Raw genomic sequence first — 14,120 nt, 5'->3', positions numbered from 1 at the left:
CCTAAAATTGTGCCGGAAAGTGGTTATTTGACATCGCACTTGAAAACCCTTGGTACCATGAGATTCTACGGACTTTTTTACATAGTAATCACTTCTCAATGCTTAGTAAACTATTTCCAACCGCGAATAATTTTACGAGCGCTTTTTTAAGTTGAAATTATTCTGCATATTTTACCTAAAATTGTGCCGGAATGTGGTTATTTGACATCGCACTTTAGAGCCCTTGGTACCCTGAGATTCTACGAAATTTTTTACATAGTAATCACTTCTCAATGCTTAATAAATACTTCCTATCTGCGAATAATTTTACGAGCGCTTTTTTAAGTTTAATTCATTTTATAGATTTTACCAAAAGATTATGTGGGAAAATGGTTTTATATGCTATATTTCCATCTTCTAATCAGTTCACAAGCGTTCTTTATGTTTGAATTATTTCAAATATTTCAGCAATAGTAATGAGGGAAAATTAAATTTATCATGCACCCAATAGAACTCCTCAAGATTTGTGTCCGATGTTTTTATGGTAAGGCTATTGCTTATGATAATGTTTTTATTTAATTTTATTTGAATCTCATCTTGTCAGGCAATTAAAAACATAAAGAATATTTGTGTTAAAGAAAAACTATATTCTTCACGGTTGTTATTACTTAGCTACTTCCACAATGCATCTCAATGATCTCATCTATCATATCAATCTTAAAAATTAAGAAATAAAACTTCCCTAAAATAAGTATGGTTCCTTGCAGCATGGAAAAAGGTGCCCAATGTTTNATCGCATGAAAATATGGAAATTTATCAGAAAGCTTTCGATATAATTGAACATTTCTTTGGTACCGAAGAAGAGGATGTCAGAGTGGCACCTGCAGTGGATGCTGAACAACAGCAGTACCATTTTGGTGCGGATCAGTCGGTACCTATGGGTGGGTTTCAATTTTGAGTACCCTAAATGCCCGTGCTGCAGGAAATATTTTTGTTATCAAAAAGAACGTCACCTTTATGCAACTGCGCAACCAGCAATTAAACCTTTTGCTATACATCTTTATAGAAATAACAAATTAATTTTACCAGAACTTATGGTATGAGTCATCTTTATATTTATGTATTTGAAGCATTGCAAGAATCATTTATTTTTTTTTTAGATGTCTGCCTCAGCACACAAGCATCGATATAAGAATTCAGCCCTTGATTCAATCGAATTAAGGCGTAGACGGGAGGAGGAAGGACTACAGTTACGCAAGCAAAAAAGAGAACAGCAATTGTACAAAAGACGAAATGTTAATGTTGCCCTTTTACCTGATGATAATACTGATCCCTTGCAGGTATTTTATTGTTTTACTTTGAAGTAAATATACTTAACCTTCATATTTTTTAGTAGACATATTTATATCTGTCTATCAAGTTAAATTTGTTAATTTTTCATGTAAAAGTATAAATATTAAGTGTATTTGGATTGCTTTTTCTCTTGAACCCAGAACATGACATCTTGCAAAATTGATTTACCTACTGTATGATCTGTTCAAAAAACATTTAGTTAAGTAAATACAATGATGTATTGTCTTACAGACTGAAGGTGGAGATGTAGCATCGCCTATGTCTCCAGGGATCACTCCCCAGTTGGTACAGGCCTTATACAGTGACAATGTAGATGAGCAATTAAATGCTACACAAAAATTTAGAAAACTGTTAAGTAGAGAACCTAATCCTCCTATAGATGAAGTTATCCAGACAGGAATTGTACCTCGATTTGTTGAATTTCTCAAAAACACCAATAATTGTACATTGCAGGTACAGTTCAACACATTTACTGTATTAAAATTATGCAGATATGTATAAAAATCCATTTCTAGTTTGAAGCAGCATGGGCTTTGACAAATATTGCTTCTGGGACTTCTCAGCAAACACGTATGGTAATTGAAGAAGGAGCTGTACCAATATTTATAGCACTTCTAAATAGTCCTTATGAAGATGTTCAAGAGCAGGCTGTATGGGCCTTGGGTAACATTGCTGGTGACTCTCCAGAGTGTAGAAACCATGTATTGGAATCAGGAATATTGGTGCCACTTTTACAGTTAATAGCTTTTTATTTTAATTTTTACAAAAATATTTTCCTATCTAATAAGCAGTGTTAAAATAGGTAGAATGTCTTAAACCACACATTCATCTTTTTAAGCAGAAATTAATCAGATGTTAATCTGACTTAGTTATGTACTTTTGTTAAGTAAGTCATTGTGAGACATCTTGCACAGTAGCAAATTAAGCAAGCTTATTGGTTCTTATATTTAAGTAGACTTAATAAAAGCTTGCATATTTTGTAGATTGTTAAGTAAATCATCTAGGCTTACAATGACACGTAACGCGGTTTGGGCTCTTTCGAATTTATGTCGAGGTAAAAACCCACCCCCAGATTTCTCAAAAGTATCCCCGGCTCTCCCCATTCTCGCCAGATTGCTGTTCCACAACGATGCCGATGTACTTTCGGATACTTGCTGGGCTCTTAGCTACCTTTCTGATGGTCCCAATGACAAAATTCAGGTTATTAATTCTTTGAAGGGCTTTCTTGTATACCATTGATAAATGATTCAATCTCTAGGCTGTAATTGACGCAGGAGTATGCAGGAGACTTGTGGAATTGTTAATGCATCCCCAACCTTCGGTTGTGTCCGCTGCATTAAGGGCGGTTGGCAATATAGTAACAGGCGACGATGTGCAGACTCAAGTCATTTTAAATTGCAATGCTTTACCATGCTTACATCATCTTCTAAGTTCGACCAAGGAATCTGTGAGAAAAGAGGCTTGTTGGACAATCAGCAACATCACAGCTGGCAACAGACAACAAATTCAGGTGAAAATATATAATTACCTTCCTTCATGGCGATTTTTTAAAAATATAAATATGAAATAACTTATTCTTGTTTTGTAGGCTGTTATAGACGCTAACATATTCCCAGTGTTGATAGAGATTCTGGGTAAAGCAGAATTTAAAACAAGGAAGGAAGCCGCGTGGGCGATTACGAATGCGACGAGCGGTGGCACCCCAGAACAGATCCGTTATTTGGTAAAACAGGGCTGTGTAGGTCCTCTCTGCGACCTTTTGACCGTAATGGATTCGAAAATTGTACAAGTTGCATTAAACGGATTGGAAAATATTTTAAAGTTGGGCGACCAAGATGCCAAGCAACACGGAGGCACTAACCCGTATGCGGTATTGATAGAAGAATGCTATGGTATGTTCCTTTTTTGATTATATCTTCAAGGGAAATAAAGACAACTGTAGAGACTACGAACTTTAGGGTCAATAACTTCAGTTAAAATACTTCTTTTTAGGCCTTGACAAAATTGAATTTTTACAATCGCATGAAAATATGGAAATTTATCAGAAAGCTTTCGATATAATTGAACATTTCTTTGGTACCGAAGAAGAGGATGTCAGAGTGGCACCTGCAGTGGATGCTGAACAACAGCAGTACCATTTTGGTGCGGATCAGTCGGTACCTATGGGTGGGTTTCAATTTTGAGTACCCTAAATGCCCGTGCTGCAGGAAATATTTTTGTTATCAAAAAGAACGTCACCTTTATGCAACTGCGCAACCAATTTGTTAATATTTATAATAAAGTTACTGGATTTTTATAAAAAAAATCTTGTTTTGTAGACGATGAGTTTTAATATGTATCTAAATTATGAATTTTAGCTTTACATTTTTTTCTTCCAACGCCCTTTTTAATGCGGAATTTTATACGTGTATACAAAGGTCTAATGAGTGTTTGCGGTCTTTTTTTGTACATATTAACTGAAATAAATTGCAATTTATTGAAATGGTAGTTATCAATTAAAAACAGTTATTGAATTGAGATGGTTCTCGTCATGTAATTTTAGGCTTGTAAAATAATTTTGTATGTATGCTTCATATATACATGTGTAAAATTCTTTTTCTTTTTTGTTAATAGCCTGTATCATATGTTATAGTAAGAATTATTTAAATAAAAAGCTTTTTTATCACATTTGAATTGTTTTTTCGTTTCTTTTAATAAACAATAAAAGAAAGCAATCAATCATGAAAACAAGACTTTATTAGAGTACAAAAATGTTTTTTATCGTTACAATAAAATCATTTTATATTAAATAATACAAATGATATTAAATGAAATTACATGTATATGATTTGTACATTTTAGTAAGACAATGTTTTAACTATCTTCGGGTTGTATTACAATGATCATACTAGAAATTCTGGTAAACAAAGGGTCAAATAAATCGTCTTTCAATGAGTACCACTTCTGTCTCAATATCCCTTCAATGTCAGAAATGGTGCTTCCTTCATCATTTTTAATTTTCATGGTAAAGAAATAGGCTGACTTTCTAACAAGAGGATTATATTCATCACAAAATACATGAAAGGCTTGGGCTAATTCAGCTGGAACTTCTTCTAAATTATATATTATCATTACACTTTTCTGTTGTATCTGAGAATGATATTTATCTATTAGAATTCCGTAATCTTGGATTTGTAAATCATGTAACTTTTCTCCTTTAAGTTCTACAGGATTAACACTGCAGTTGCCATTTAAAGTACAGCTGGCAAACACAGAAACATCTTTTATGAACTTATTTAACACATCTTGTGTTTGATCATCATAAATAATTAGAAAAACTGATGGTTTGTTCATTATCTGTATATCATGAATACCACTCTCAATGGCAATCCACGTATCTAGTCGTTGGTGAGGAAAGTTATTCTTTAAATCAGTTATACTTAGTGTTACTGTAGGGTCAGAAGAGTAACTGAAGAATGTTTGATAACTTACTGCAACAGTAACAGCCATTAAAGCAAGTATGTATAAAAATGTTGAACTAAGCAGTGGAAAATTAGATGATTCAGGAATCTTTTCATCAATACGTATGCCTGAGTGAGCTGAGAATTTTTTTAATTTATTAACAGAATGTTCTTCAACATTATCATCAGTAGAACTTAAATCTCTATCACTTTCTGAATCTGATTTTTCTTTTGTAGTTGAAGTGGAACAAACACGTGAAGACATATTATTACTGTAATTTCGATTAATGGGGCTGAAGGGGTCTCCAACGTCCCTGTAGGTATTACGACACTGAGGCCTACCTGAAGGCTTATTAACTGGTGTACTTGTACTTAGGGGTTTATTCTGTAAATTTAAAAAAACAGATCAATTAAAATACAATGCATATTATTTAATTAGTGCGTATACCTTCATAATTACATTTTTAATGTTAAATAAAGTTTGTTGTTATACATAACAAAACAAAAAAAAATTGGGTTATGATTAGACTCTATGATCTAATCTATGCTCTATGATTATACTCATAGATGAGGTTACACGGTATAAGATAGTGGTTAAATATGCCCTAACCGGAAGCTATTTCTAAGTTTTTAAAATATCAGTGAACGAACCAATAAGAACGCAGGTATTATAAAGTTGCAAAAGAAATTATTTATAAGTACGTGCGATATAAATACTTACTTTATTTGTAATTCTTGTTAGTTTTTCGTTGTGCTGATTTTGTTTTAAACACTCTACATTATCTTGAACCTTTTCCATATCTATTTGTAAACGTATTACGCTTTTCTTCAAGTTTTCTATATCACGTTGCATAATCTTTAGCATTCGATAGTCATTTTTTAATTTTCTTATTTTCACAATACACTTTCTTTGCAGCTTGTTTCCTTTCTTGTCTCTTTTATTGTGTGTTTCTGTTTTGTCCATCTCTGTCCATCCTTCATGCTCATTTTCACACTTTTCGCACAGAAAATTGGAATTTTCACATGTATTCCTATTGCAATTTAAACAAAAGTTTTGTGCGAGCATTTAGACACGATTAATAATTATATTCCAAATAAAAAAATATATTACTTATTTAGGCAGCAAATATTCTATCTAAAATTTAAATTATTTAAACCGTTTATTGATAATTAAATTGGCAATTTGACTTACCTCACAATCAATAAATTTTTTACTGCAACACAATTGTTTAAAACGTTGCTTGTGAAATGCGAAAATTGTTGCGAATGTATTTTTTACTACATTATGACTAATACGCATTCGTCTAAAATTATAATAGTAAATAGTTAAGTGTGTATGTAGGTCGTTATAAAACACTCGCACGCAAACCCAAGGAGTAAAAAACACCTACGCAAAATACGTGCGCATTTTAATCAATGAACTCATTTATGTTTAATTCATTATACTTAAATAAAGTTTGGGAATAGTAAAATAAGTTATTCCTTACTATTTATTACTTTTTTTGTAAACTGAGTACAAAATACAGAAGTTTATTCTTTTCTTACGAATATTTCATATTTTTTAAACCCGTATTCTAATCCATCAAATGCAATGTAAAGGCAACCGTGGCTAGGATGAATCTGTAAATATGAATTAATATAAATTAAGAGTTATCACTTGGTAGTTTATTTGAGAATTTAAGTTCATTAATCTAATTAATTATTATTTCGAAAAGGAGTTAGAGACACATTGATTAATCCTTTTTTCCTTTGAACTACAATTAATGCAAAACTAAGACAAAAACTACGATAAAAGGTGTTTTAGTCTTTATCATATTCTAATTTGGCGCCAGAGTCAGCAAAAAATTCAAAGACAATATCTATGGTAACTGACTGCCTCGTTCTTTGATCCTGATCTTATTACTCCTACTGTTTAGGTTTCTATGATTCTGTCATTCTATGATTCTATCGCAAGTTTAAAGATGATGCGCAGTTTACTCTAAACAAACTTCTGCGCCGGGAAGCGTCGTCCGATGGTTCTGAGTACTGCTCGTGGTACAGCGTAGTAGCGTAGTAGGTTGTAGTCGGTAAAAAGTCGTGGTAAGTGGTGTTTGTAGCTTTTTCGCATCTTTAACGTTGACTTTTATAATTGTGAATCTATTTTAAATAATAAGAACTACTTTTTGTGTGAAAATGGTACAATTAACTTTGTCCGAAAATCATGGTACTAGAGAAATATCTTCAAAAGGTAAATTTAAGCAGTATTTTTTTGATTATTTGTAAAACATTTTTAAAAGTAAGCAATTCAAAAGGTAAAAACCAAGGTATGCGGAACTGCCTCGCTTGAATTTTTCAGAGGTAGGCTATATTGATAAAGGAAAATGCGGTTATTCCCCGGCTGCACTGTTTGGATTCATCGATCATCATCGATGAGATAGAAAGGAGGCGCAATATTAAAGGGATTTTTATGAATTCACACTAAAATTTTATGTTTAATAGTCCTTACTTAAGTATTCTAATTAGGTATTCTTACTTTTCCTATTGTTTTTGAACCCTTAAACCAAACACGTCCAATGTATAAGGGTTCTCCCAGTTCTGTTGTTCCTCCCTTTACAGCATTTGGCGGAATTGAGGGGCCTTGCTTTTCTATCCACTCAAAGCGATTTTGATCGTTTTCAATTAAAATCTGAAATTTTGAAAACAAGAAAATGAGAAAAAATGGTAAATTACCATTTTAATTGAAAACGTAATAATTAAAAGATTTTTCCCAATTTTTGGCGTTTGAGACACATGAAGACCAATTGCAATATCACTACATACACGTTTAGAATTTTGTTGAATTCAAAGCACGGAGAAAATACAATGCATATTATTTAATTAGTGCGTATACCTTCATAATTACATTTTTAATGTTAAATAAAGTTTGTTGTTATACATAACAAAACAAAAAAAAATTGGGTTATGATTAGACTCTATGATCTAATCTATGCTCTATGATTATACTCATAGATGAGGTTACACGNTTAGTTGATATTACAAATTTAATTGTAATAATTAAAAAACTTGAAATAATTTTTAAAGAAACAAGTCAAAATTGAGATTATTACAAGTTACCTAATAAATTGTACTGCATATTTCTGCGGAAAATTTACAATCGAAAATTGGGATTTTTGCGTTGTCGTAAAAATTTAGTTTTCTCCGTGAGGTTGATCGTGTTTTATATCAATTAAAAATATTAATGCATTAATATGATTTATGGTAATTTGAGCTGTTCTATTTCCTCAAATACAAGCGAAATCCCTTTGAATAAGATTTGCTACCGAATTGGTAATGTTTAATAAGGTGAGGATTTTTACTTGGGCAGATGATTTTTTGTGTTCCTGGCCTCCGTAGGCTACAAATGCATTTTTCTTTTTGGGTATAATCTTGGCAGGAAGCAAATGATTTTCGTGAAATACTCTTCCAATGTAGATCCTACTTCTATCAGCATCAATACCTCCACAAACGGCATTAGGTGGGACTTCCAGACTCTCATCAGAGTTCCAATTTTCCCAAATTAGATCATCTGGAAACATCTACATTTATCTGTTAACATTAATTTGTTTCGTTGTCTATGCTATCGATTCAAAATAGTATTTCATAAACTTTATATGACAAATTAAAATTAAATTGCGTATAACAATTAAAAAAAAAAAAACACTAATGACGATAAAACAAAATAGGATCCAAGGTACTTTCGCAAATCATATTTGTGATTTCTAGATTAAAACTTACGGTTAGGTTTGGATGCTAGACAAATCTTGATACCAATATAGAATTAAAGTTGGTTGTAAGTTTGCTTCAGTCGTGCTACTGAATACAAAGTGGTATTAAAGATATTTATATCTTATCGTAATCACAAGTATACCTATATTCAACTGTCAAAAATCATTGCTAAAGACTAATTTAATTGGATTAATATCGTTTTTTTGTTTTTATTAAAATGTAATTTTGCTTGATTAATCTTAATCTCGCAGAAGTCCCTCTCATCGTTGATAAAATTATCAATTTTTTATTTTCGCAAAAGTCCAAATTTTGATTTGAAAAATTTTTATATTTGAAGGTAGTTAAAGGTAGTATGTCGCCATCTACTGATGTAATTCGGTCTTTATGTAAGGTAACTGCTTATGTTGTGCTGATGAGTACTAAAATAAGGTTGAAGTCGCGATCTATGTTTGGTAGATTCGATGATTAATTAAGACCAAGAAAATTTAATTAACGCTCTTTGTAGAAAGTGGCGACTGTAGTAAATTACTAATTAAACTAAAAAGAGACTTGCCCAAATTACCTTAAGAAGTGGGTGAAAGACGTGTCCTGAGTAATAAATTTGTAGTTGTAAATTTGGCGACTTTTTTAGTTTATTTACTTCTTTATAATTTAGATTGACTTTGGTTTCTACCATGGGTAACTCCGTCTAATTTGTTTCCCTTTTTAAGTGGAATTGAGAGGGTATTTATAAAAAACAAACTCATTAAAAAAGAAATATTACCTTTGTAAAATAAAATGGTAGTCGCATTTATTGGTAGAAATTAATACACTTTTGAACATACAGTATTTATAAAAAAAATATTTACTTAATTAGTACTAAGACTTCGTATTTTTTGAAACTCTGCTCTTTGCTATCGTATGGGATGTATAAACAGCCGTGGCTGGGTTGAATCTAAACATACAAGAAAAGTATTTCAGTAAATTTAAATTAGTATACTTAAATATAACAGTTAATCTACCCCCAATTGTTCTTTTCTTTATTTTATTTAACTTTGGAAACTGTCTGAATAATGCGTCATATTCGGACTTGATGGATTGTTTCTCCTTCGGTGGAGTTGTTTATTTATTCATTGTGATGTCCATCTGGTATTTGTAAAATAATAGTGAAGTACTTTTCTACCTTGTTATGTTCTTTGAGAATGCCAAAATATATTCTCACCGAAGCAGAACAGTCCTGGATGACGATCGTCAGCCATGGATATCAAGCATTATTCAGATATAATGCTGGACGTGGAAACTGTTTTTAAGTTTAGTATCTAAAAGCATTTGCTTCTTGTAAATACCTTTCCAATGGTTTGGGCTTTGCCGTGGGAAACCCTTCCGATGTAAAGGATTTCTCCGTTAGAAGTTCTTCCACCTTCAACTGCGCCAGGGGGTACGTGACCGTTTTCAGCAGGCACCCATTCGAATTTTTGTTCACATAATATCTAGAAAATTGAAATTGATTAGGCGCTGCCATTAAAATTTGTGGCACATCACCGAAGATGCGACAAAACGTTAAACAGAAAACAATTCCATATCACATTTTACTATAGTGATTCACAAAGAAAGATTTCTTGTCTTGCTTGGTATCTAAGTTATTCTAATTGTTGTCAAGTTCTTTCTGGCATGATTTTTGACTTGCTATTTCATGTACGGGTGCGAAACATGGACAGTGGGAGCGGCGGAAAAGAAAAGGTTAGAAGCGTTCGAAATGTGGTGTTATAGGCGGATGATGAGGATATCGTGGGTAGAAAAGGTTAGAAATGAAGAGGTATTGGAAAGAATAGGAGAACAGAGGACTCTATGGAAGACAATAAAAAATAGGCGAGATAGGTTGGTAGGACACCTTCTCAGGCATGAAGGTCTAGTCAGAGATATATTAGAGGCAGAAACAGGAGTCAGGAGGGGTAGAGGTAGACCTAGATTAGATTACTGTTCGCAAATAGTTAAGGATGTGGGCTGTTCTAGTTTTAGGGAAATGCGAAGTTTAGCTCAGGATAGGAAAGAGTGGAGGTACGTGTCCAACCAGTCTTAAGACTGATGACCTTATGATGATGATGATGATTTCATGTTCGTGATGGCTTGGGGAGTTCTAAAGTTCGATTTGTCTAAATTTGGAAAGAAATATTTTGGTAGGGAGCAGAATATCTGCATTTACTGCCAGAAATCTTGCTTTTGCTAAGAGAAATTCTAGCGTTGTCTTGTTCTTGCAGCAAGAATATATATACTTACTTGGAACTTTGTTTTAACGTGTTCACCCCCGGCGAAAGGGACGTATGCGACCTTTCTGTCTGGTATAACCTTTGCCGGAATCCAATCTCTTTCATGAAGAGCTCTTCCAACATAAATTGGAGAGCCGTCAGCGTCTTTACCGCCAGAAACTGCGGTTGGTGGTACAGGCCTGTCAGCCGTCCATTCCATCCAGTAATAGCTTGGTCCTAGATTCAAAAAAAAAAATTTAATTTAATTTTTTGGATCTTGAAATTCTTCACGAAACAAAATCTTTGCGCAGATTATCATTTCCGATAGACTTTTGAGACAAGATCATTTAATTTTTGGGCACGATTACAAACTCGAATTACAATTTTCGGCTTCTGAAGATGCCAATGTTTGGCGAAACAATTGTCACGTAAAATTAAAAACCGGTTATTTATTATAAATATCAGACTATAGACTCTGTGTTATATCTTGATTAGGTCATTCGACGATGGGTGATATAGATTAATAGTTATCACATTACATTATTTCCAGAATGTACATCTACTGGATTAAAACTAAGTGATTTATGAGGTCACAAACAAACAATTAAGTTCTTATCATGAAATGAAAGTATGTTTTTGAAAAATAACAAGAAGAGTAAAATTACTAGAAGTAATTTTTATTAGTTTAATTTTTATGAAGTTTTAATTCGGAACACAAATTTTTTGAGAAAGTTTCGGAGATTTTAGCGTTTTCTAAAGATTCTGACTGTTCATAACATGTTAATTTTAATGGATTTACAATTTTCATTTAGTAAAATAGGCTTATTAAATTAATTGCTTATTTTAGACATTGATGATGATCAGTAGTCATTGTATTGCTATTGATCTTTTTGGGTTTCAGTCGTCTTGTGAGTTTTGTTTAGCGCCGACGTTTCATAAGCTTTGTAGTTGACTTCTTCGGAGCACATACTAAAATCTACACGACTGAAACTCGAAAATATCAATAATAATACTTTAATTATTTAAATAAAAATTGCTGAAAAAAGTTTATTGTGACCTTCAATAGGAAAGGTTTTTTTAATTAATTATATTTATTATTAGTGAATAATTCGTCAACAATTTAGTTGTATATTTAGTATACATGATTCCAATATGTTGATTCTATTAATTAATTTGCACTTACCTGACATATTGAATTGTTGCTATATATCAACAGTACCTATCGACAGTTTGAAACTTATTGATAGGAAAGTGTGAAATGTGTTGTTGTATATATACCGGCTATAGATAGCATTACGTTATCTTTTCTTTATCCAAACATCCCAACGAATTCCTGTAGTGTGTTCGTTTAGGTGTGTTTTCCATTTTCCAGAGATATCTTTTGTTTAATCGTAACGCAAATAATCGATAATAACGGTGACATAATTTCTTGATTACTCGACTAATTCTGTTTACTGGTTAAAATTGAAAAACTGACAGTTATTCAAATTTTCTATTTTTGAGAAAATATATATTGTCAGTAANATTTCTTGATTACTCGACTAATTCTGTTTACTGGTTAAAATTGAAAAACTGACAGTTATTCAAATTTTCTATTTTTGAGAAAATATATATTGTCAGTAAAAACAATTTTTTTAATTTTACATATTACTTGTGAAGAATTTTATATACAAACATAGATAGAACTGTTAGGCTTCATTAATTTATTAGGAAAAAACGTCTAATTGTAAACCATTTTTAACGAAATATGAATGGTATCAATTCCCATTCCAAACAAAAAGAAAAAAACATGCAAAACAATTGCAAACTTTCTAAATATCTAATAGGCAATCGATGTACATACATTGAAACAAATATATCTTCACTTGAAACTAAAAATATCCTTTTCTTTATGTTGGTCGAGGAAGAGAAGGAGATATATCATATTTCTTTGATAGGTATTTGATTATCAGACAAAACCTGGAATTAAAAATTCAAAGTATGCTATTTTTAGTTATTGTGTACGGGTTTTGGCATCTTTACAATCTTATCAAAGTGGAGACCGAATAACAATAAAAAGTATTTTTGCGAATTAATTGATTTTGAAAATTGAAACGATAAGAAAAATATTTATTGTTTTTTTCTTGTTTAAATGCACGTTGATTAAATAGTTTTATCATTTCTGAAAGCCATTTATTTTTTTATATGTGATAAGAATTTCAGTAATATTTCGACTGTTTAGAATTCATTTATTTTTTATTTATTACAAGGCTTTATCCACGGCTTTGCTCGCGTTGATGTCTTAAATACGTGTGAAAAATGATCGAAAATACAATAATTTGATGTTCTATACGTTTTATAAGTTCTGACCAGGATCATCAGCATAAAAGTTTCTAATTGGTAATTAAGTCGAAATATCTATCTGCGTTATCTAGTTATTGTATATTAATCAGTTAGTCATTATAAAATTTTTATTTTTTTATTTTATTTTATTCAACGAACCCGAGGGTTCTTTACAGCAAGATTATAATTTTCGGCAAGAAATCCACTGCCAATCAGCATATAAAGTTTAACATTTAGTCACAGAAATAGGTAACAACTTCGATAAGAAAAGTATAAAAATATCTCTTTTACAACATGTAGGTAACAAAAATAGAAATATACTATAATAGATTGATATTGCGAGTAGCTACAAATTAAACAAATATGATCGTAATCTAATCTTGAACACACCAATAGATTCTTCATTCCTAATAGATTTCGGAAGAGAATTCCACTGGCGTTTCAATCGATATGTAGAAGAGTTAAATATAAGGTTACTAGAATCCACTGTTTCAGAAATTTGTCTAGCATTTCTAAGACTATATGATAAAGCTCTTTTATTAAATGATACAATTTTCCTATAAAATTCTAGATAGTAGTCTTTCTAAAGTTATCTCTGATGTATCTGTTGTTACGATATCGCATCTCAATCCTCTAATGAACTTTGTTTAATAACGATAAATAGTTTATAAATTCTGTATCAGATAAACAAAAATTCAATATGTGCTTACACAATATTAGCGACTAGAGACGTTCGGCTCGATGGTAACAGAAAATATCGACCTCTATTTACCATTTACTTTAAATGCACTGTTGAAAAAACAACAAACATATACATGTACCTACTCATATTTTTATACCAATGTTGGTTTGAAGAAATACATCTGAAAATTGTTTCAGCTGTTAAAAATTCATTATAAATTAACTAATGCCTGTAATGAAAATAAAGGTACTAGGCATTTGAAAATAAACAAAAATTTTTAATATTTGTTTTAGAATACACCTATCTACCTTATCAATTTTGCTATAGATAGGTACTAATTATAGAATGAATAATGCAATAATAATAATCTTTTAT

At 31.6% G+C, this 14,120-nt stretch overlaps 4 protein-coding genes across 6 annotated transcripts in view; 1 reads left to right on the top strand and 3 right to left on the bottom strand.

The window, feature by feature from the left end:
* Window positions 1–1,054: 1,054 nt before the first annotated feature.
* LOC108734735 (importin subunit alpha-7) lies at window positions 1,055–3,999 on the top strand. The gene is made up of 8 exons (XM_018466395.2): window positions 1,055–1,076; window positions 1,140–1,319; window positions 1,564–1,785; window positions 1,848–2,068; window positions 2,316–2,532; window positions 2,591–2,842; window positions 2,921–3,224; window positions 3,325–3,999. Exons 1-8 carry the CDS (start codon window positions 1,074–1,076, stop codon window positions 3,513–3,515), a joined length of 1,590 nt encoding a protein of 529 aa, XP_018321897.1. The 5' UTR covers window positions 1,055–1,073; the 3' UTR covers window positions 3,516–3,999.
* Window positions 4,000–4,046: 47 nt separating this feature from the next.
* Window positions 4,047–7,702, bottom strand: LOC108734736. Of its 3 annotated transcripts, XM_018466396.2 has the most exons (3): window positions 5,965–6,077; window positions 5,494–5,907; window positions 4,047–5,157 (listed from the first exon to the last, which is right to left on the bottom strand). In XM_018466396.2, the coding sequence occupies exons 2-3, from the start codon at window positions 5,836–5,838 to the stop codon at window positions 4,186–4,188; spliced, it is 1,317 nt and encodes a 438-aa protein (XP_018321898.1). In that variant the 5' UTR covers window positions 5,839–5,907; window positions 5,965–6,077; the 3' UTR covers window positions 4,047–4,185. The 3 variants fall into 3 exon arrangements, with proteins under 3 accessions (XP_018321898.1, XP_025832217.1, XP_018321899.1); XM_025976432.1 differs by lacking the exons at window positions 5,494–5,907; window positions 5,965–6,077 and adding an exon at window positions 7,642–7,702; XM_018466397.2 differs by lacking the exons at window positions 5,494–5,907; window positions 5,965–6,077 and adding an exon at window positions 5,221–5,327.
* LOC108734724 (natterin-3) lies at window positions 6,249–8,609 on the bottom strand. The gene is made up of 4 exons (XM_018466372.1): window positions 8,526–8,609; window positions 8,108–8,326; window positions 7,285–7,437; window positions 6,249–6,392 (listed from the first exon to the last, which is right to left on the bottom strand). Exons 2-4 carry the CDS (start codon window positions 8,324–8,326, stop codon window positions 6,303–6,305), a joined length of 462 nt encoding a protein of 153 aa, XP_018321874.1. The 5' UTR covers window positions 8,526–8,609; the 3' UTR covers window positions 6,249–6,302.
* A 666-nt stretch (window positions 8,610–9,275) lies between these two features.
* The window catches only part of LOC108734675, an 11,996-nt gene continuing 7,151 nt past the window's right edge, over window positions 9,276–14,120 (bottom strand). Inside the window, exons 8-11 of the mRNA XM_018466322.2 lie at window positions 11,925–11,943; window positions 10,773–10,978; window positions 9,842–9,985; window positions 9,276–9,450 (exon numbers count right to left, since the gene is read on the bottom strand). Coding sequence (XP_018321824.1) covers window positions 9,361–9,450; window positions 9,842–9,985; window positions 10,773–10,978; window positions 11,925–11,943 — 459 coding nt within the window. The 3' untranslated portion in view covers window positions 9,276–9,360. The remainder of the gene's footprint in view (window positions 9,451–9,841; window positions 9,986–10,772; window positions 10,979–11,924; window positions 11,944–14,120) is intronic.

Source organism: Agrilus planipennis, unplaced genomic scaffold, assembly GCF_000699045.2.
Source record: "Agrilus planipennis isolate EAB-ADULT unplaced genomic scaffold, Apla_2.0 scaffold66, whole genome shotgun sequence".
NCBI lineage: Eukaryota > Metazoa > Arthropoda > Insecta > Coleoptera > Buprestidae > Agrilus > Agrilus planipennis.
This window is presented reverse-complemented; position numbering and strand designations above follow the sequence as displayed.